The sequence below is a fragment of the Lithobates pipiens genome, unplaced genomic scaffold, assembly GCF_037356315.1.
Source record: "Lithobates pipiens isolate NorthernLeopardFrog02 unplaced genomic scaffold, aLitPip1_a1.2 Scaffold_16, whole genome shotgun sequence".
Taxonomy (NCBI): Eukaryota; Metazoa; Chordata; class Amphibia; order Anura; family Ranidae; genus Lithobates; species Lithobates pipiens.
In genome coordinates, this window is record NW_027507748.1 from 420,482,825 (window position 1) to 420,505,898 (window position 23,074).

General features: G+C 39.7%; 1 protein-coding gene across 6 annotated transcripts in view; it reads left to right on the forward strand.

Moving 5' to 3' along the window:
- Positions 1-23,074, forward strand: part of GPM6B (glycoprotein M6B) — a 153,275-nt gene that overhangs the window by 99,381 nt on the left and 30,820 nt on the right. For 3 of the 6 annotated variants that reach the window (XM_077482522.1, XM_077482521.1, XM_077482523.1), the window contains exon 2: positions 9,761-9,874. The exons of the other annotated variants lie outside the window; for them this stretch is intronic. In XM_077482522.1, the coding sequence (XP_077338648.1) occupies positions 9,761-9,874 (114 nt within the window). The remainder of the gene's footprint in view (positions 1-9,760; positions 9,875-23,074) is intronic. 6 annotated transcript variants of the gene reach the window in all.

Below are 23,074 nucleotides of genomic sequence, written 5' to 3' on the forward strand. Positions count from 1 at the left end.
ATTTACTTTTTGCTATAATATCCCCCAAAAATATATATAAAAAAATTTTTTTCCTCAGTTTAGGCCGATACTTATTCTTGTACATATTTTTGGTAAAAAAAAATCTAAATTGGCGATTGATTGGTTTGCGCAAAATTTATAGCATTTACAAAATAGGGGATAGTTTTATAGCATTTTTATTACTTTTTTTTTTTTTTTTTTTATTAGTAATGGCGATCAGCGATTTTTTTTTTTTTTTTTTTTTTTTTTTTTTTTATTGTGACTGAGACAATTATGGTGGACACATCGAACATTTTTGACACATTTTTGGGACTATTGTCATTTATACCACAATCAGTGGTATTTAAATGCACTGATTCCTGTGTAAATGTCACTGGCAGTGAAGGAGTTAACCACTAGGGGGTGAGGAGGGGTTATGTATGACGTGTGTGTGTGTGTGTGTGTGTGTGTGTGTGTGTGTGTGTTTTTCTTTTTTTATTGAAGGGGGCGTGGCCTGGCATGTGACATCACTGATCGTCTTTCCCTATATCAGGGAACAGACGACTGGTGACAGCCACAGTAGGAAGTGTGGGGAGAGGTTTTTTTACACAGACCTCTCCTCGTTCTTCAGCTCTGTGAACCGATCGTGGGACACCAGCGGCGATCGGGTCCGCTGGTCCCAACCAACGGCTGGGCACTTAAAGAGCAACGTACAGGTACGTGCATGTGCCCAGCCATGCCATTCTGCCGACGTACATCTGCGTGAGGCGCTCCTTAAGTGGTTAAAATGTCAGGTTTCTGTGATGTCAAAAAATGAGACAAAGATTAAACCATTTCAGGTCTTTCTACCTTTTTAATGTGACCTATAAACTGTACAACTCATTTGAACAACAAACAAATCTTTTAGGTGAAGGGAGAAAAAAAAATGAAAATATGGTTGCATAAGTGTGCTCGCCTATAAACGAATACTTTGTTGAAGCACCTTTTGATTTTATTGCAGCACTCGGTCTTTTTGGGCATGACTTGACTTGACAATATTTGCCCACTCTTCTTTGCAAAAACATTCCAAATCTGTCAGATTGCTAGGGCATCTCCTGTGCACAGCCCTCTTCATACCACCCCACACATTTTCAATTGTATTCAGACCTGGGCTTCAAAACTTGAATCTTCTTCTGGTGAAGACATTCCTTTGTTGATTTGGATGTATGCTTTGGGTTTTCATGCTGAAAATTGAAGGTCTTCATGTTTTAGCTTTATAGCAGAAGCCAGAACTGAAGGTTTGGTGCCAATATTGACTGGAACTGTTTGGAACTTTGGAACTGTTAATAATTCTCTCTACCTTGACTAAGGCCCCTATTCCAACTAAAGAAAAACACCCCCAAAGCATGATGATGCCACCACCATGCTTCGCTGTTGGTATGGTGCTCTTTTGGTGATGTGGAGTGTTGTTGTTGCACCAAATAATTGGAATTAAGGCCAAAAAGTAAAAATTTGGTTTCATTAGACCAGAACACATTTTCCCACGTGCTTTTAGGAGACTTCAGATGAGTTTTTGTAAAATTTAGCCGAACTTGGATGTTTTTCTTGGTAAGAAAAGTCTTCAGTCTTGCCGCTCTACCCCATAGCCCAGACATATGAAGAATACGGGCTATTATTGTCACATGTACCACACAGCCAGTACTTGCCAGATATTCCTGCAGCTCCATTAATGTTGCTGTAGGCCTCTTGGCAGCCTCCCTGACAAGTTTTCTTCTAGTCTTTGCATCAATTTTGGAGGAACATCCAGTTCTTGGTAATGTCACTGTTGTGGCATATTTTCTCTACTTGATGACTGTCTTCACTGTGTTCCATGGCATTTCTAATGCCTTGGAATTTTTTTTGTACCCATTCTTCCGACTGATAAATTTTAACAATGAGATCACTCTGATGCTTTGGAAGCTCTCTGCGAACCATGGCTTTTGCTGTAGGATGCGACTAAGAAAATGCCAGGAAAGACCTACTAGAACTTGGGGTTAATCAGAGGCACTTTAAATGATAGCAGGTTTGTACTGACTACTATTTAACATGAGTTTGAGCCTGGGTTCACACTGACAGTGGGAATTAAACTAAACTCGCACAATTTCATTCCCACATGTCAGTCTTTGGGGGTGATTTCAGAGACATCTGTGTGGGTTTCTGCACAGAAGTCTATTGAAATTGCACCCTGAAGTTGCCAAAAGTAGTACAGAAACTACTTTTAGGAATGCAGCAACGGAGGTAAGTATTGTAGCCAGAGCTGCATTCTTTTTTTTTTTTTTTCAACAGTTTGGGGAACTTTTTTGGGGGAAAAAATGAATGCCCAAAGCTGGCTTAAAAAGAAGTCATCTCACAAATCATCTCACTTGTTGTTCTTTCTCCCTGGGAGACGAAGTGCATGTAGCACTTTCTGCATGACTGTCGACAATGCACCCCTCCTCCCCCACTGCTTTTGGACCACCTAACAAGGGGAAAAATATTTAATTAGCTTTGAGAGTGCTTCTCTAAGGTCGACCATACATGGTTCAAAGCCTGAGACGGTTCAGCGGGAATCGGACAAGATTTTCACCATTAATGGGTAGGCTGAATGTACCAAGTTGATCAATCGATCAATTTGGGTACAACCAGTCTGCAGATTTCTCTTGCAATTATCATTAGCAGCTGCTATAGCCACTAGCCATAATTGTGTCTTCACCCGGTGGGGATGGCTGCCCCCGCCCCCCTGCTGGGAGCAGTCAGTGGCTCGGCAGGAGGGTTTCCCATGTCATCACTGTCTGTGTTGATGGGAAGTTATGCCAATTACTTTCCTGCAGCCTGTGGTTGCAGGAAAGAAATTTGCACTGTGTAAGGCCTGGCCTAAGTCACCAGTTGATTTTCAGCTGTGTTATTTAGGTATGCAAGTGGTTATGGGTGTGTCAGTTCTCCTGTTCCATCCCCTCTGAGCAGGGATGGTCTTACCTGGATCCTGCTTTATTGGTTGCTAGGAAGCTGGTGGCAGGGCTGCAGAGTATCAATAATTGCTTGGAAGCAGGCAGTCAGACCACACAGCATCCTCCATTTCAATGTAGTGAGCGGCCCAGCACTCCCTGAGTAACTCCCAGATGGCATGCTAGTATTTTGGGGAGGTGCAGTGAAGCAGGATACCATTCAATAAGATTTTTTTTTTTTTTTTTTTGCAGGTATCCTTTTATTTTTATTTTTTGTCCTTTATTGGGCATCTTGCATTATACATTTTATAACATTTATAGATCTGTATTATTTTTATAAATAATCACAAGCGTTCTTTATTCCTAAGAGTCCATTCACACGGGCAACACGACTTCCAGTGAGACTTTGGGAGGCAACTTGGACACGACTTGAGTATGAATGGCAGCATGACTTGAGGCAACTTACAAGGCAACTTGAAGTTGCTTCCAGGACAGGGGATGTTACCAGTGGCCAATCACATAATCAGCTCTGTGGGAGGGAGGGGTTTGCCTAGAAAACAGTTTTTACTTCCTGGAAAGTTGCTTCAGTTAAGACAGGGGATCAGACATGGAGGCAACTTCTATTGAAATCAATATGGGTACAAGTTGCCTAGAAGTCGTATTGAAGTAGTACAGGAACCTTTTCTGAAGTCGGAGTGACTTCAGTAGTGTACATTAAGACGGCTCTCATTCACATACATTGATTTTATCATGTTGCTCGACTTGAGGCAACTTGGGACGACTTCAAGTCAGATCCAAAGTTGCTCCTGTGTGAATGGACTTTTTTTTTTAAGCATTTTTAATACTGTATCGTGATCAATGGGAATGTTCAGGTTCTTTTTGTAAACATGTTGTAGATTAACGGGACAGTGGAACCGGTAAAGCAGGGGACTACTTTGGCAAATACTTTTATTTTTCTGTCCAGGGTTGAAAATATCCCATCAAAAAGGTGCTATACTAAGCACAAATAGTGATACGCCTGAGTTCATTCTACTTTATTTTTTCCTCTGCAAAATAGTGGCGTAGATTTAGTTCCAAGTGCATTCTGTATTAGAATACATTTGAATGTGATGTTTCCTGGAGGCTAGTCAGTGTTGAAGGTAGGTGCCAAAAATAACAAGAGTCTCTGTATGTCCCAATACTTCAGCAGGATTGTTTGATGTGCTAAGGCTTTCGTCTGGCCTTGCCATCTAAAAACCATCAAAGCTTTGATGCTATCCAGGCCTTTACTAGGACATTGGAAAATGAGTCCTTCTCATCAACGGATTTCCATGAATGATATCTGTGTGTAAGACCGTGCCGCACTTTTCTTTGAAACTCCATTCAAACAGCAGCAAAACTATCGGCAAGATGTTTGAGCCAACCACTTCTAAAGAAAAAAAATACAAATGACTTGCACTTTCATTTTTATGCATGGAAATTTAATTTATAAGCCAACATTGAGTAAATTAAAACAAATGTGTTCAATGGTCAACTCAGATTCTCCATACTTGGCCTCCGTTCACACCTGAGCAGAGTGATTTTCGGGCGTTTTTATGTGAGGGCTACAGGCATATCACAAGTGTTTGTTTTAAAAGCGTATTAGAAGTCTTTTACAAATCTTTTCAAGTGTCAGGTGTTCTGATTTAAATATGATTTATATAGAATTTATGTATTTCAAAGTTAATCCCATATTGGTTAACCACATCTCTAAAGTTGGACAGGTTTGAGAGATCCAATGTTACAAGATCAGCTTTCGAACTTGGAACTGTGCTCTGTACACTGCCTCTCCTGATATTTGTCTGTTTTAACCTCATCCAGTATACCCAATAAGCATGGTTTAGGGTCAAGAGACGGTTACTAAGAAAAGTATTGTTAATGGTGTTTACTATGCCAGTCCAAAAGCGGTGCATATTTGGGCACCACCAAAGGAGATGTATCAGATCCCCCATTAGCTCGCTTGCATCTAGCATACAATGAGTCTGGGTGGAGTCCAAGAGCAAACAATTTAAGTGGGGTATGATGAACCTGCAATAAAATATATATAGTTGGGACAGTCTTTGGGTTACATTTAATGAATAGCCGTGGACCAATTCCAGGGTCTCCGACCACTGATCCCAATCTATATCGCCCACCTCCTCCAACCCATTTTTCCATAGCCATGTTGGGGAAAATTCTCAGAGTACTCTGGCAGCAGCTTCACACCTGGAGATGAACCCTTTAGTGGATGTGGATTGCTGCATCATATTGAAAAGAGGAGTGGGAGATGGCACCGCCTGCTGGAAGGATGCTTGCGCATAAATGGCATGCTGCAATTGAAGGTAGGGGGAAGTACATTTTGTTTGACAAAACCATGTCTGGCTTGCATCTGGGCAAATGGGAGCAACCTGTCATTGCTTAAAATGTGATGGAGAAGAGTAACTCCATATGCTCGCCACTGGGTTGCACACTGCAGCTTTGCCAGTTCCTGGTAAGTATTGTTCCAGATAGGGCTGTGACTAGGTTTTTTATATTTTAGCCACTTAAAAGCGCTAGGGGGGAGGAGATTATGGGTACTGTTGTTTTGCCAGAAAACATGTGGCAAAGCAATCCTAAAACGCTTCTAAAACGCTCATGTGCGTTTTTCAGGCATTCCCATTCAAGTCTATGGGATCAATCTGCCTAAAAGAAGCTCATGTTCATTAATTGAAATTAATGGGATTTTCTTTGTTGAGCATGTGAGAGCTACAAGCTTTAAGCAGAAAATTGCCCACTGTGTGAATGGGGTCTTAATAACTTTTTAGTAAGGACATGTTTGTTATGACAAAACTCACTTTTGCAGTCACTGTTTCGATATGATCTCTACTGGAATTGTATCTCAACTACTACGTATGGAGTTTTACCAACTCTGTACGACTTTTATCTATGATTTAAATTGAAAATCGTATAAATGATATAAAAAATAGAATGTATCAACTGTTAAATTGTTGCGTAAATATCTTAAGTTTAATGTCCCTTTGGGGAGAGCAGATTGATTTAGTTTTTTATATCTCTTGGAAAATTCAGCAGCAAGACTCCTTTTACAGAAGTTGCCCAACCACACACACAGCCAAAACCGTGTCGTTTGCAGCTGGATTCCTAAATTATTGTCCTGTGGGGCATTATGAATAATCCAGCGTGAATCGACTTTGCTTTGTATTGGTACCAGCAGTTGAGTTGACTCTGGTGGAAATGTCTTGCCATTAAAGTTTGAGAGTTATCAATAGCCTGCATGTAACTTTTATTGTTTGAGTTGAGCCTGACTCTGTTTTTATGCTTCTTTTATCTGTTTGACCACAGACCATCAATTCCCTGGTGTCCAGGCCTAATATTAGTCGCATGCACCACTGAATAATATATATACATATACATTTTTGGTAGATTATTTTAATTCCCTGCTTAGTTTATTAGCTAAAAACATGTATGTCTTTGGCAGCCTATAATAATCAGTTTTTTTATTTTTAACTTTAGTTACTCCTTATTTTTTTAACAGGTGTCTTATCACTTTAAATAGCTGTAGCTGGTCAATTGCTTCTGCCCAGTGAGAGGCACAATGACAGTTCAGCTGACTAGCACCACCTTGTTTGTAAACAATTTTATGTAATCACTATAGTCATCACCTCATTAGGATAAACGGTGATTGGTTTCTAATCGCTGCATCTGACAATGACCGCCATCGGATACAGCCGTGTTACAGAACTAGCGGCCAGCATGGGATGGTTTTTATTAACATCCTCTACACAAGGCATCGTGCTGAGAATTGTTAATATAGGGATTGGGGGTGGAAAAGAGTTCAAGCTGAAATGGGGACCATTGTAAAAGGCAAATGCAGCTCTGTATTCATTAGTACTTAAAAAAAAAAAATATATATATATATATATATATATATATATATATGTGTGTGTGTGTGTGTGTGTGTGTATAATGTATGTGTTTTTGCAAGCAGTGTTGGTGCCAGAAGTTAACCTGGTGTCAGCCTCTTGTATTCCCTGTACAACAGTGCAGGGGTGTGAGAGGAGGAAGCAGCACCTAATCAGAGTGACATAGAAATTGGCTCATCACTTTGCCAGGTTTCTTTTTATTTCTCAGTCACAGGCTTAACATGGGCTCAGAGTAAGCAGATTAAGTGATGTTGGCTATCAGGCTGAGGACATCCAGTGGCAGAAGTATAAGTATGGCTTTGGACTGGATATAAATATTGCATCAAAAACTGCTTTTGTAATCTTATGCCTATTGGGTTTTCATAGGATATTATCCTTTTTATAGCTGGAGTCCTGCTTTCTAGCACATGCCACCCTTTATTTGTAAACCTCTGAAATAAAAAAGGAAAAAAAAAGCATCCCAACATGGTGTGTGCGTGCCTCAGTTCATATCACCTAATGTGGATCTAGGCTGTTCTCTGCTCACCGAGTGATCAGTGGTGTTAGATCGCTTGATTCTTGGTGTTGGAGCTAGCGGGGGACAGATGCAGATTTGGACCAATGCTGCATCCACCTAGGTAAGTATGATTGGGGGAAAAAAAAAACTTTTAAAGTGGTGGTAAGCCCACAAAAAAAAAACCCTGCAAGACACAGGCAATGCTCTCCTTAGATCAAAGCCCCCACAGCTGTCCCAGAACACAGCTCCCGCCGGCGACATCGCTCCCAGACTTCCGAGAGCTGCCGGTAACGGCACACTAACTGAAGCAACAGCGTCGGTGCGCATGTGCCGATGACGTCGGCACATGCTGATACATGGGATATCTCCTAAACAGTCAGGATTAGGAGATATCTGGGATAACTACAGGTAAGCCTTTATAGGCTTACCTGTAGTCAAAAGTGGATTGTAAGGGTTTACAACCACTTTATGATGCAAACTTAGATGAGAACTTTTATTTGCAGTCTATTGGTTTACTTTTCTGTGGAGTGCTTTTGGGCAGTCTTGGAATGTGAAGCGTCAATACAACTTCCTAGACCTGGTTTGTAACTAGAGGTGAGCATGGGCATCCTCCAAACTCTCAATCTGAATTTTCGCTTTGCTATTTTCTGGTCCAGTCAGCTGCAGGGCAAGTCATTCTTCACTTCATAGCACATGTAAACAAATGGGTGTGCCCATATTTAGGCAGGCCATACACTGTTCGGATCTCCTGCTGAACTGGCTGAGATTCGAACCATATATGGGCAGGCTGAATGTACCCAAGTTGATCAATCGTGGTGGCAGGAAAATAATTTGCTCCTTGTATTTTCTGCCTTAGTCAAGGAGTTTGGAGGATGCCTGAGCTCATTTCTACCCAACCCCAAACTGAAACATTTGGGGACACCTGATCATCATAGCTGTTGGAGCTTGTTTGGTATCCCATTCCAAAAGAACTGGACAAAAATATGCAGTTGCTCCCCAACTTTATGGCTATAATAGCCCACTTTTCTGGAAAAGCTTACCAAAAAAAGTGTCTTTAGCAATGTGTTCTCCTTTAGTCAAAAAGAGCATTTGTGAAGTTGGCTACTAATGTTGGATTGAAAAAAAAACTGGTTTTTAATTCCATTTCATTCCAAAGTGTTCTGTAGGCTTGAGGTCAGAGCAACTCAAGTTTCTCTACATCAAACTCATGTGGACCTGGTTTTGTGCACCTGAGCTCAACATTTCGGAGGCTTGACAGCATAGTTTTGCCCATGTGGTATCTCACTGAATACTAGCTCCGCACCACGTTTTCTTTAGAGCTATTTCTGCTCTCTCTAATGGGAGTGCAAATTCCATTTGAAGTGAACAAAGCCCACCAGCTTACAGTTGCCAGTAAAAGTGAAAAAAAAAAAAAACCGAGTCATCCCCAGAAAAGTAGAATAGGGGGAAATCTTCCAATATGTTCACTAGTTCTGGTGATCTGGAGAGCCCAATGGTTTCTCTAATTTGCAAGATAGCCTCACTTCAAATTTTGCCTGTGAAACAGGAAGTGAAGGTAAATCTCTCAAATGGAACAGATGGCAAAAAACTGACAGGTTATAACCCTCTTTTACATTTCCAAAATTATGTTTTTTTACTTTTGGTTCTACTTTAGTGCTTGTTCACACCAGAACCCGGAGTGGGAAACCTGTGTTTCCTGCACCATGTTCAAAACGCACTGCACTTGCAATCTGCAGTGGTTGCCAGTACAGTACTAACACCCCAAATGCAGGTCATGAACGCAGTACGCTTGCCAGCACCAAATCACATTGGTACAGAAGTACCATGTGATCCAGTTGCAGTATTTTAATTTTTTTTAAAGTAATGCATACACTACTTTTTGCTGCAGTGTGATTTCAGCTCGTGTGGTCCACCCAGAAAGTTTCTGTTCCACTGGGACATGTCCTTAAATGGTCAGCAAAGTTCCAAACTTACCTTTAGGAAGTATTTTTTTTACCAAATGAGTAATTGCTCGCAGGCTTGTTTGGCAAGAGATTCTTATGTAAAGAGATTTTATGATTGTGATCACATGAATGGTTTTCTATAATCTAGATTGGGGGGGGGGGGGAAGCAAACGACAGGTGCACTTTAGTACTCCATGAAGTGTCAATGTGAATATTGCTGAAGTCCCAATGCAAGGTTTACTGCAATCATGGCAAAGCCACCTTATTTGTGTGACCTTTTCTACACTTTCTAAAACAGCATCTTCCTAACCATCATTAACAGGCATTAGTGTTCAGTCATGCTATATTAACCTATCTTATATGTAGAAGTAGAAGAGTAGATAATCATGACTAGATAGTGCTAAATAGCTTTGCCTGTAAATTGTGGTTTTGATTTCAAATCGTATGCAGGAGAACTGACTTTTTACCACCTAAAATTGGCAGTGAACAGCAGCAGACCTGAAATGGAAATTGGCAGGTACCACTGGATGTACGGGAGTTCAAGGCCACAGCAAGTGCCAGCAATGAGCGGCAGTATGAGTCCCTTGGGGACTGGAGGTAAATGAATGGATGGGATAGATTCCGAGTTCACATGGAGTGCGGTAGTTAATAGCTACTGCTTATCACATTTGATTGTCCAGATTACACATTGCGATCTGCCTGGCAGATGACTGCATCTTGTGTAATTTGAAATACCTTTTTTATGATGTTTAATGCAGCCGGTCATGGTTGTATCTGTGTAATAAATAGCATAAAAATGCGAATCTTTAAAACATTAATGACAAAGGTTGAGCAGGCTATTGATGATTGTGGTTTTATATGGGTCCGTTCAGCATTTGAAATTATGAAAGTTACAACTCCTTGAAAAAAAAATAAACACTTTGTAAAATGGCTTTCTGTTTTAAAAGATGAAATACAAATCTAACAAATTTAAGCCATTATGCAACATACATTTTTTTTTTCTTTTGTTTCGCTATGTACCTATTTGATTTAGCAACAAATGTTGAATAGAACAATAAATCTGCCACGCACAGTAATAGTACCTATTCAAAAGTCCTGTTGGGAGACATTAAAAAAAAAAACTCCCTAAAGTATCTTCATTACAGAATGTTCGGTCTGTCCGCAGAATTTGCCATTTGTCGAAAATGGAAATCTTTCACTGCTACAAGATGCACACTAAACTTTTGCACTTAGTAATTTTTTAATGTCCTTCATTCTAAAGAGCATATATCTATATCTATATCTCTCTCTATAGAGAGAGAGATATAATAAAGCAGTGCAGCGCAAAACATTTAGACAAAAAAGACATATATAATAATTGCAAGAAAAGAAAGTCCATAGAAACACCAACAAGTGTCCATAGAGGGTGATCCTATTAATGAACAACCACGGTGTGAGACATTCTCTTCAACCAAGTGATCTCCTCCACCAATCGAGAGTGCTAGCAGCTCACCTCATCTGATGGACCCCTCAGCAGGGATAGGGTCAAACAAGCAGTCCCTTAATACAGGGTAAATATGGTATTTCACTTTTACCTCCTATAGCGCTAGGGATATAATTCTAGGCAGTGTAGATCACATATATGCAGAAGTAAGCTCCACCGGTTTGCAAATGAACGGAAATCAAATGGCAATAAGGGTACACAATAGTGCTCTCTGTATAGTAAAATTAATATGAATTTATTAAAGACTATTGCACTTACATGTTATTGCGCTGTTCCCCAGTGCGAAGGAACAATATTAAAAATGATCATAATAGCCACGACTTCCCGCGTCTTCCGTTCACACTTGTGGCTATTACAATCGTTTTTACTATTGATCCTTCGCACTGGGGAACAGTGCAACAACATGTAAGTGCAACAGTCATTTAATAAATTCGTATTCATTTTACTATACAGAGAGCACTATTGTGTACCCTTATTGCCATTGTCCGTTAGTTTGTAAACCGGTGGCGCTTACTTCTGGATATGTGTGATCTACACTGCCTAGAATTATAGCCCTAGCGCTATAGAGGTGAACGTGGAATACCATATTTACCCTGTATTAAGGGACTGCTTGTTTGACCCTATCCATGCTGAGGGGTCCATCAGATGAGGTGAGCTGCTAGCACTCTCGATTGGTGGAGGAGATCACTTGGTTGAAGAGAATGTCTCACACCGTGCTTGTTCATAAATAGGATCACCCTGTATGGACACTTGTTGGTGTTTCTATGGACTTTATTTTCTTGCAATTATTATATATTATGTATTTTTTTTGTCTAAAAAAATTGGACACTGCTTTGTATTTATTTCTCTGTAAGGATTTGATAAGTTGGTCCTCAGTGTTCAGCTGCTGTCTCTGTGATATATCTATTGCGCTGATTCATTTCTTGCTTCCATATATGTATAAGGTCTGAAGTATTGTGGGATGAGTGACAAGGTCATCTCAGAAGGCTTTGGGGAATGGGATGCCATTCTTGAATAGGGGTGAGTAGTCGGGAGGTTTGAGAAAAAATTGTATTTCCAAAAAAAGTTCAGCGATTGTGTAGCAGGAAGGGAGAAGGAGTTAGATTATGCAAAGCTTGTGAACAGGCTAAAGAAACACTTCAATGTGTCTATAGATGTCCAGATTTTCTGCAGTGGTTAATTTGAGTCCCATGTATCAACCGTTGCTAACTTTCCAGTCCACTAGTTATCTGCTAAGGTATTCCTGGGCAGGGACTGAAGATGTGATCGCTACAGTAGAAATGCTGTACCACAAATGTGGCAAATAACACTTGCCTGAATCATCTAGGTCTGATGGATCATGCTGTCAGCATGGATGGCCAACACTGCTGCTCATTAGACTACTCAATAGCGAGAAGAGGCCTTGAGCAACCCAATCAGCAATGTGTTAGCAATCTTGCAAACATCTTCTGTATTACAAGCTCGTAGATATGTAAGAATGAAATAAACAACCACACTGAGAAACTGTGAAAATATATACACAGAACCACCTAATGTCATAGTAGATAACTTAACGTGGTTGTAAACTTCAGACGTTAAACATGAAGAAAACCTATCCTTCTATAGTGTGTACTTGTCTCAATTAAGAGCGCTGTCACTTTTGTCAGCTTCTTTGTTCCTCTATCAGCATGAATCACTTCTGACAAGTTTTCCTGATGCCAAAAAAAAAGCTGATTGACTCTCTTCATGTGTATTGTGTGAAAGGGGTGTGTCCCTTCCTTCCAATCAGCTCTCAGAGCTCTCCTCACTGAGTGTAACGTCAGCTCTCTGCCCCCTGCTTTGACAGCTCAGACGAGGTTTAAAAATTCTGGAATTGAATTGCTGTAGAGAAGACTACAGATAAACAGGTACAACTTATATAGAAGGTTTTCTTTCATTTCTGTGTATCGCCTGAGATTAGTCACTTAACCGGATATATGTAAGGGTTTACAACCACTTTAATATTCCTAATGCAGTCTATCTCATTATTATTTTTGTAAGATGATAGCAATCAGAGGGTGCTTTGCTGAACAGTGCTCAGCTGGAAAATGTTTTGTTCTAGGAGTGGAACAAGAATTTTTCACCCCGATGCTGGAACACAGTGCTGTATACTTCATGTAGCCGGTTTATACAGTGCACCTGTTAGTGCCTGTTTAAAGGGACATTAAACGTGAAGTTGAATTTTACATTTTTGTCTTTGATATTTTTAAATGGCAGGAGATTGATTTAGTGTATGGACGCGTGGGACATAATTTGGACTTAAAGAGAAGTCACGGGCCTATGTAAAGACTTGATTGGTATTCAGAAGGCTCCCCACGGGTATGAAAAAGGTGCCTGTATGTTGGCACAGTTGTTGCCTGAAGAGAAGTATATGTATTTTTTCATGATTTAATAATCGTACTTGGGTGGATGCAGCATTGATCTGATGCTACATCTGTCCCCCAGCGCTTCTAAGACTGAACAGAGCGATCAAACACCACGATAGCTTGGTTCTCACACCTCCCTGAGCAGAGAGCTGGTGACTGTTAGTCACCACTTTCTGCTCTACCCCCTTGCCCACTGGAGCGCTGGGCTGTGGAGGATACGGGAGCGGACGGCTCAGGCTCTCAGCGGCTCACTGAGAGGCTGAGCTGGGTGCCAGTCCAGACATTTGGACAGATCTCCATTTTTGCGATCCTGCTTGAGCCTGGACCTGCTCTGTGACATCAGCAGACCCTGACTTCAGACCGTTGTTTGCTGAAAAAATTAGTCACTGGTTAGGATGCACTGATACATTTATTTATGAGTACCGATTTTTACTTTTTAGTACGCACCGATACCAATACCTACCACAACTGTTATGTTTTGGTACAAAGCATTGAAAAGTTATTTACAAACTAAAAAGATATATATATATATATATATATATATATATATATATATATATATATATATATATATATATATATATATATATATATATATATATATATATATATATATATAATTTTTTTTTTTTTTTTAAGCTTTGCAATATTTCAATGTGAAATGTGTAAATATATGTTAATATATGTGTAAAAATATTCACGAACAAAGCAAACAAAAAAGTTTTTATTGTTTATAAAATAGAGGTGAACAAAAAAAGCAAGAAAATAATAAATGGAGGAGAATAGGGAGTTCATTTAAAGCTAATTAGAGTAAATTAATGGTTAATAAGGGGTAAAATAGAGGAAAATGTGTTCATCCCTTTGATCTGCCGATAAAGAAACAGAAAGATACAAAAATTAAAAGAAACATTGTTTCTTTTTGTGTTTCAGCATTGCCGGTGTCCTATCACATAATGTCCCCCAACGGATAGACATGCGCAGTACACAGGACAACCACATTCTGAAAATAGCCGAAGATGAACGGCGCCTGCGCCGTGAGTCCAGGTTCTAGCCCCACCATCCAAGTGGACATAGAGTTAGAATAAAAAGAGCCGAGTGCAGCGAGGCCGTGCCCGAAGCATGGCGAGCGGGCCCTCTAATATGTGCAGCCCTATGTCCACTTGGATGGTGGGGCTTGCACCTTGACTCACGGCGCAGGCGCCGTTCATCTTTGGAGATTTTCAGAATCTCCTTCTGCTCCGTACTGTGCAGTACAGGGTGGACACTTATAGATGGCCGGACGCTATATGTCAGAACACCGGCTGCTTTTTCTTTTTTTGACAGCTCCAATTACCAGACTTAACACTTCAGCTGTCAACAAGGGAGACCCACTGACAGCTCAAAGAACCTGAGCCTGAAAGTATCGGTTTCAGGTATCGGTGAATTTGCACGAGTACCGACACTTGTGCAAATACTCGGTATTGGTGCAACCCTAGTCACGAGTGCAGAACAAACTGCACTCCTGTGATCCTTTAAAATACTCTAGGGCAGACCAACAGCATAAGCTTCACTGATTAATTTACCTAACTGTATTTTTTTTCCAGCGAATATACATACTTTCAAAAAAATGTCTTCTCTCCACACTTTTTGTGGATCCCAGTTTAGATTCAGTCTTTGAACTACAATTCATGGGCCCTGCATTTCAGTTTTAGAGTGATCATCATAGGATTTCAATTGTTTCCTGACCTTAATTAATGTTTGACATATTCGGGTCAAGGCACTGTTCTCCTTTCAGCATTATATGCTGCCCCTTCTGCTCCTGTTCTGGAGTGCACTAGTTTCCCAGCTTTGCATATGAAAAGTCTAGACTTCCTGAGAACCCTGAGAGACAATACTGCCTGACAACTTCCACAGCTGTGGGGGGGGATGTGGGAGAATTTTTTTTTTTTTTTTTTTTTTTTTTTTTTTTTTTTTCCCCAACCAAACTTCTGAAAGGGAATACATGTCTGCCAACCTAACATACATGAAGACCTGGAACCCTCCCATCTGAATGCACATGTCCTTTCACACGCCCCTTCCCATATTTTTGATGCATTTAAAATGAATAGTAAACGGTGTTCGACAGTACAGTACAAAAAAAGTGGTGGCGACTTAATTATGAGTGTTTGGCAGTTAATAAAGTCAGTGTAGCCTAGAGGTTTATTTATTTTTTAGCTGTATTATAGCTAACTGCACCTCAAAAAAACAATTAGGTTGTTGCCTTTTACTATTTTAATTTGCTGCCAAGTCTTCAGCACTGTATTGCTTTCTGCCATAATAATGACTGGTACATATTTCACTTGTATATGTTGGTGGAATGTATTCCAGCTTTTGCTGTGTCCCCTTTGCTATAATAGATGCATTATTTCCTCTCATCTATTACATATGTTTTCAGTGCTTATTTGCTTCCCTGTCCCATTTCCATCAGAAGTCAAGTGAGCTTCGTATTTTAAAGGGTCGGAAAGAACAGCCCATTGCTTATAGCAAACTACAAGCTTATGTGTTTGATTTGCTAGATTAGGCAAGGAGGTCACTGTTTGGTTGATGGGGTATCCCTTCCAAAAAGCTAATTGGTTGACAAGGTTTCCTTGCCAGAAACCCCCCATCTTTTCCTAAAGAAACCCTTAACTGAACCTGTAACCACTTCAGCCCCAGAAGGTTTCCCCTCCTTAATGGCCAGGCCATTTTTTGCGATGCGGCAATACGTTGCTTTAACTGACAATTGTGTACTCGTGCAAAGCTGTACCCAAATAAAATTGAATGTCTTTTTTTTTTTTTTCCCACAAATAGAGCTTTCTTTTGGTGATATTTCATCACCTCTGTGGTTTTTATTTTTTGCGCCATCGACAAAAAGGCCGTCAATTTTGAAAAAAAATTTTTTTTTTTTACTTTTAAAAAAATTAAAAAATCGAATTTCTTTATCAATTTAGGCCAATGTGTATTCTGCTACATATTTTTGGTTGAAAGAAATTAATAAGCGCAAAGTTATAGCGTCTACAAATTATGGGATAGATTTATGACATTGGTGATCAGCAATTTGTAGCAGGATTGCGGCAAACAAATTGGACACTAAGTGACACTTTTTGGGGACCAGTGACACTAATACAGTGAACAATGCTAAAAGAATGCACTGTTATGCCCCGTACACACAGTCGGACTTTCCAGCGGTAAATGTAGGATCGGACTCTGTCGGAAATTCTGATTGTGTGTGAGCTCCATCTGACTTTTTCCGTTGGAATTTCCGACACACAAAGTTTACGATCTGGATCTAAAATTTTCCGATAACAAAATCCCATTGTTTAAATTCCGATCGTGTGTAGACAATTCCGATGCACAAAGTGCCACGCACGCTCAGAATAAATGTCGAGACGAAAGCTATTGGCTACTGGCCTCTTAATGTCTGACTGTGTGTACAGGGCATTACTGTGTAAATGACACTGGCAGGGAAGGGGTTAACACCAGGGGCAATCAAAGGGTTAAGTGTGCTCCTAGGGGGTGATTTCTAACTGTGGGGGGGATGTACTGACTGGAGGAAGAGAGACATCTGTGTTCCTGATTAGCAGGAACACGAGATCTCTCTTCCCTGCTGACAGAATGACGGTCTGCCTTGTTTACATATGTAGACCTCCGTTCTTTGCCTTTCTAATGAGTGATCAGCGGGTCCTGGCAGCCATTGCAGCTGCCAGACCCACTGACTGGTTCTCGCTGTGTCCAATCGCCACAGGAGCAGGTCACCGGCGGTGTGCACCCCAGACCCCAAGGGCGAAACATTGTACAGGTACGTTGTTTCCTGCACCTGGGCTGGCCTGCCGCTGTATATGTATGGTGGGCAGTCCGGAAGCAGTTCAAGTTTAAAGTGGTTGGAAACCCTCAAGTATACCTGTTGAAGTGATTGGCCACAGATGATGCAGAGACAAAGCAAATCCCCCCCTATAGAAGTTGTGTATGTTTTATCTAAGACGTCTTTCCCCTACAGGTTCAAAGTGCAGAATTTACACAGGAATTTTCAGCTCTGAAAAGTAGGGGGAGAAGAGCTGAAGTTACATTAGTGAGGAGAATTCTGAGAGCTGATTGGAAGAAACACACAGGAACAGAGCTGAGGTTGTCCATCACAAACTGTGCCCTCCCCTGTCACCATTTTTCTCTTGGTGTCAGAAGTGACTCATGCTGATGGCAGAGGAACGAGGAAGCAGACAAATGACACTTTAGTGCTCAGGATTGAGACAAGCACACAATATAGAAGGCTATGCTTTTGTTCATATTACATGTTTTTGAAGTTTACAACCACTTTAAGTTAAACCCAAGCCAGAGAGGTTAGAATTTTCTATACATTTATTGCTTTTGATAAGAATTTCCCTCATTTTCTTTCTGTGTTGCTCTCAGATTCTGTTCACTTCCTGTTCCAGTGACCACACTGGAATTAGTCTTCAAAGGGACATGGGCAGCAATAAATGCCGATGGGGTTCTATTGTTTCCTGCTCTGTTCACAACGTTTTGGTTGGATTTCTATGTTAAGATGCTGAATGATAAATTGTCTTTCCTGTATTTAACAATCTCTTCTATTTGTTTTTACGCTTTGACTTTCATGAATAATGAAGGGATCCTACTTGTTATGGACAGCACAGACAGTTCTCATTGCAGATTTACGTATGTGAGGCGTACTGTTGACTATGAGCTGTAGGCAATGATGCTGTAATGCTGACCATTGACATTGCTTGGCCAATCCTGGCCTCATGCCTAGTGAAGCAATTAAAACTTTTCCCTTTGCCAAAACATGGGGGATGTTCTCAGGAAACGGGATTACCTCATAGAATCCATGAGATGTTTCTTAAGCAGGCCAGTATAGGCAAAATACATGGGCCTGTGACAAATGCTCTTCTTTCTTTCAAATGAGGTCACTTGACAAGCACGTCCTTTATAGGTGGAAGATTCCTACTATTTTTGTATGCTTGAGGGTTACAAAGCTATTCCCTTTACCTTGTCGTAACCGTTTTTACGTGGAAAAAAGAAAAAACTTAAATTTTACCCTACAACTAATCTATCCAGTTGCTTATTATACATGTGTTTAATGGCACCAATTCCCTTAATAATATCAGCCCTTGTTTTAGCCAGCCCTCCTTCTGTGAATGTGTTAAATTTTCAGCCAGGAACACAGGCAGCACTGAGCAAGTCGCTGGGCCATTATTAACTTGTTTCTATGGCGACGGCTGCTCACAAGCCCGAGGACAAAAATGTTTTTTATTCTGCTATGTTGAACAAAGGGGTTCTGGTGATGCTTTGGACAAAATGGTCTTTGAAAGCAAGAGACATTGATGTGTTTGTACTATGTCGTTTTATATTCAGGGTTATTTTCAGATTCAGTATGCCATCAAGCTTAAGGGAAAAATGAATAATTACATTTTTAATTTGCGTTTTCTCTGTGCATTTTTTTTTTTTTAGGTTTACTTAATTTTTGTACCACATAATATAATTATAAAAAAATATATAATTAATATATATATATATATATATATATATATATATATATATATATATATATATATATATATATATATATATATATATATATATATATATATATATAATATAATATAAAAAATATATTTTTTTTTAGAATATTATATTCAAATGTGGTTAAGGAAAGCTGCACCCGATCCACAATTAGGGCAAAGCAATCAGATCTTCCCAATGGCCATACATAGAAGTCAAAAAGTCCAAAGGAGTGCTGCACTTTTTGGAAAAATGTTAAATTGTAATGTCTATGATCAAAATGTTACTGATCTGAGGAAGGGTGTGAGCCCGAAATGGAAATCTTTTTGAACACTTTCTGAGATGTAACTTTACAAATCTGTGAACGAATAAAAAAAGTTTTTAAGTGCAGCAAAGCAATCCTTTGAAGGGAAAAAAAAAAAAAAAAAAAAAATATATATATATATATATATATATATATATATATATATATATATATATATATATATATATATATATATATATATATATATATATATATATATATATATATATATATATATATATATATATATATATATAAATAGTACAAAATATAAGTAGTAGAGAAAAATTATGTGCTACTCTATTGATCATAAACCCTGGATTTCAACCTCAGAATTAATGTGGTCTTGAGCCATTTACAAATGTCAATTTTTATCATAAAAAAATAAATATATACACACACACACACACACACACACAAACACACACACTTTTTTTTTATGATCAAAATGGACATTTGCAAATGGCTCAAGACCACATTAATTCTAAGGTAGAAATCCAGAGTTTATGATCAAGAAAGTAGCACATTTTTCTCTACTACAAAATCTTCTATGGCAGTAGTAGACTGTGGAGGCCCGTGTAAGGCTGCAAGTCCTATGTTGTGTTCTTTCAGATAAATTACATTGTACACTTTTATATTGCCAAGTAAAAGCTCTTAAATGTGAAAAAAAAACTCCTACTATTAGGGATTGGATGCCATAATATGTATTGGACACAGATTTTAGTTGCAAAGCTTTGCCAATGAGTTTAGCAAAGATACTTGAACCATGTACAAAGTTAGATATAAAAATGCTCGTTATGGTATTGTTTGTTTTTTTTTATTTAACAGAGTAAGTATGCGCTTGTTGGATAAGGCAGTGGTGCAATGATGAATGTAAACCCATAGTTAGATTGTTGAAGATATGATTTCTGATTGTTGTAATAGTCACACTTAAAATATTAGAGTGGCAAAAAACAAAACAAAAAAAAAACCTCCCTTTTTACCCTTCTCCTTCCCAAGTTATCCCCCAGGAGGCTGGATATACCCTTCTCTCTGGAAATTTGTCGACAATCCGATACAAACATGAGTGTGTTTTGTTTTTTAGTGTATTGAACCCCTCTTATTCTGACACCCTGTGCCAGTTTACTTTATTAAACCAGTGTTCCTGAAATTACTTTTTTGCCTTTTTTTTATAACTGATGCATAACTTTTACATGAAATTAATTATTCATCTTGTAATGGGACCTAACTGTATTTCTGATGTTTATTACTGGTACTTTATATAGTGCCATCAATTTACGCAGCACTTGTACATTATATATGCTCATCATTCCTTGCCCTCAAGGACCTGTCCAAGGCCCCTAGCTCACATTCACACATAGTAGTGGCAGTTTAGACAGGAGTCAGTCAACCGCTGCTGGACTGCCCCTTGCATATACACTGTGGCAAGGTGTCCTGGCTGCGCAACATCACGTACGTGATTTTGTACACGTGGTGTAGGTGGCACGCACCACTCCCACTGTGATTGGACACAGCAGGTCCGGCGAGCGTTACCCACCGAGCGTTCAGAAGAGAGACGGAGCAGCGGTCTGCCTATGTAAACTCCAGTATATAAATCCCCCCCACACAGTGAGGTTTCTTTCACTGAAGACATTTTTAGGTGTTTTAGCGCTAAAAATGATGCCTGTCAAGTGCCTGAAAACTGCCTCCAATGCCACCTCAGTGTGAAAGCTCGTATGCTTTTGCACTGGGGCGATGTGCTTGGGGGACGGGAGAAAAAGTCCTGCAAGCGGAATCTTTGGGGCAGTTTGGGATCACTGTATACAGCGCTCCTAAACCACACCTGCCCATTGGAATGCATGGACAGCACTTTGAAAGTGTCATAGCAGTTTTAACCCTTTCTTTGCTTGCCGCTAGCAGGGATTAAAAGTGCTGCTAAAATGAGCGATGTGGCCCTATTGTGAAAGTAGCCTTAACACCTCCCAAGGGACTCGCTTCACCCTTTGCTGGCCCCTGGTTTTTACCTCTTCCATGCCATTGTCATTTATACTGTGACAGTTTATTTTTTTTTAGCACTGATCACTGTATTGGTGTCACTGGTCCCAAAAAAGTATCACCTAATGTCCAATTTGTCCACCACTAAAAAAATCACTTTTCACCGCCATTGCTAGTAAAAAAAAAAAAAAAAGGGTCCCCAAATCTCTCCCATAGTTTGTAGATGCTTTACCTTTTTGCACAAACCAATCACCACCAAAAGAAAGCTCTATTTGTGGGAAAAACAGGACATTAATTTTATTTGGGTACAGCGCCACGTAACCACTCAATTGTCAGTTAAAGCAATGCAGTAAATGTCCTGGTCAGGAAGAGGGTAAAATCTTCCATAGTTGAAGTTGTTAACCTACACCAGCATGTCTTTGGAGTGTGGGAGGAAACAGGAGTACTCGGAGGAAACCCACGCAGGCACAGGGAGGGCATGCTAACCGTAGGCAGGTAGTGCTGTTGGGATACGAACCAATGACCCTAGTGCTGGCATGCAGAAGTGCTAACTACTTAGCCATTGTGCTTGTTTGTATGTATCCCACCCAGTTGGGCTTTGCTATAAATAACCTGTGAAGTACATCTCTGCAATACATTCATGTTTTTTTTTTCCTTTGAAAAGCTTCAAAATGCCTGTTGATCTTCCAGACATGCATTCAGCTTCTGTAGCTCCTATAATGAGCGGTGCCTCTGCTGCACTGAAATCTCAAGAAGTGTTAGCTCTGCTCTCCTAGAGTACAAGACTCCCTTTCTTATGGTATGACACGGAGGAGAGAGGCGTTTATTTCAGCAGGGGGTTACTCGGCGGAGCTGATGACTCTGCTTGCGGTTTACTGTAGCAGAGACAGCGTTGTCAGCTCAGACAGGAAGTTTGGAGTACACAGAATATTTGGCAGGATAAACAGGTGGATTTCATTGCTTGCAATGTTTCAAAGAGATGCCATATTGGAAAATATACTAAATTAAAAAAAATATATAAAAAAATTATTATTAAAAAATAAAGGCATATACTTTTATATAACTATTGTAAAAGACGCTATGCCGTTACATTGTTGGTGCTCAAACTACTTCAAATACAGAAATGGAGAAAGGAAGAAAAAGGAGGCAGCTTGAGCAAGAAATTGTATACACCAGGGATATGCAATTGGCGGACCTCCAGCTGTTGCAGAACTACAAGTCCCATGAGGCATAGCAAGACTCTGACAGCCACAAGCATGACACCCAGAGGCAGAGGCATGATGGGACTTGTAGTTTTGCAACAGCTGGAGGTCCACTAATTGCAGATCCCTGGTATACACCAACCAATTTTATATACCAGAAACACATGATCAAATTTTTAACTTTTTTTGCACTAATATGAATTTTTATTTTTAAATCGTAATAAAATGCTTGTGTTTTTAAATCTGAATTGAATATGTATTTATTACTCATGTTGCATAAGCTTCATATTAATATTTTTTTTATCTAACGGCATGTATCTGCATGGTGAGAGTTGTAGCTCAAAGCAAAATCTTCTAAAATGTAGTTTGACTGCAGTTTTCAAGTGTCTGTCTTTGTAGGACAGTACTACTGCACTGCAAGTAATGCCAAGTACACACCTTCTTCATTTCTTTTTCTTTCAACCCCGCGGGCTGAACAAAAAACAAACAAACGGAGGAGCTCACTGTACTAACTGATGTTAACACAGCGATCTCCCCACTGAGCTACAACTAATCGATTACTATTTTCATACAGAATGCATTATTTGTTTACATATGAGGAAATACAGTGCAGCACACCTATAGCTCAGTACATCGTCCATCAATGTCAGTAAGTGCCTGAGAACTTGTGAATGTGTGAGGAGCAATGCCTCATGGGACATGTAGTCCTGGGCAGGAAGTGAGTGCTTCCAAAGTCAGAAGTTTTCTTTACCTTGCTATTGAGGCATTCTATAGTGTACTTAATGCACAGCAAAAAGCACCGTAGAAACGGCTCAAAATCAAACTGCATAGGTGTGTACCGAGCCTTATGCTGGCCACACAGATCAGTTTTCAGATGAGAATATTCATATGAAAAATCTTTGTACGTTTGCTCAATGAAAGAATCTTGTTTTTAACATTGTT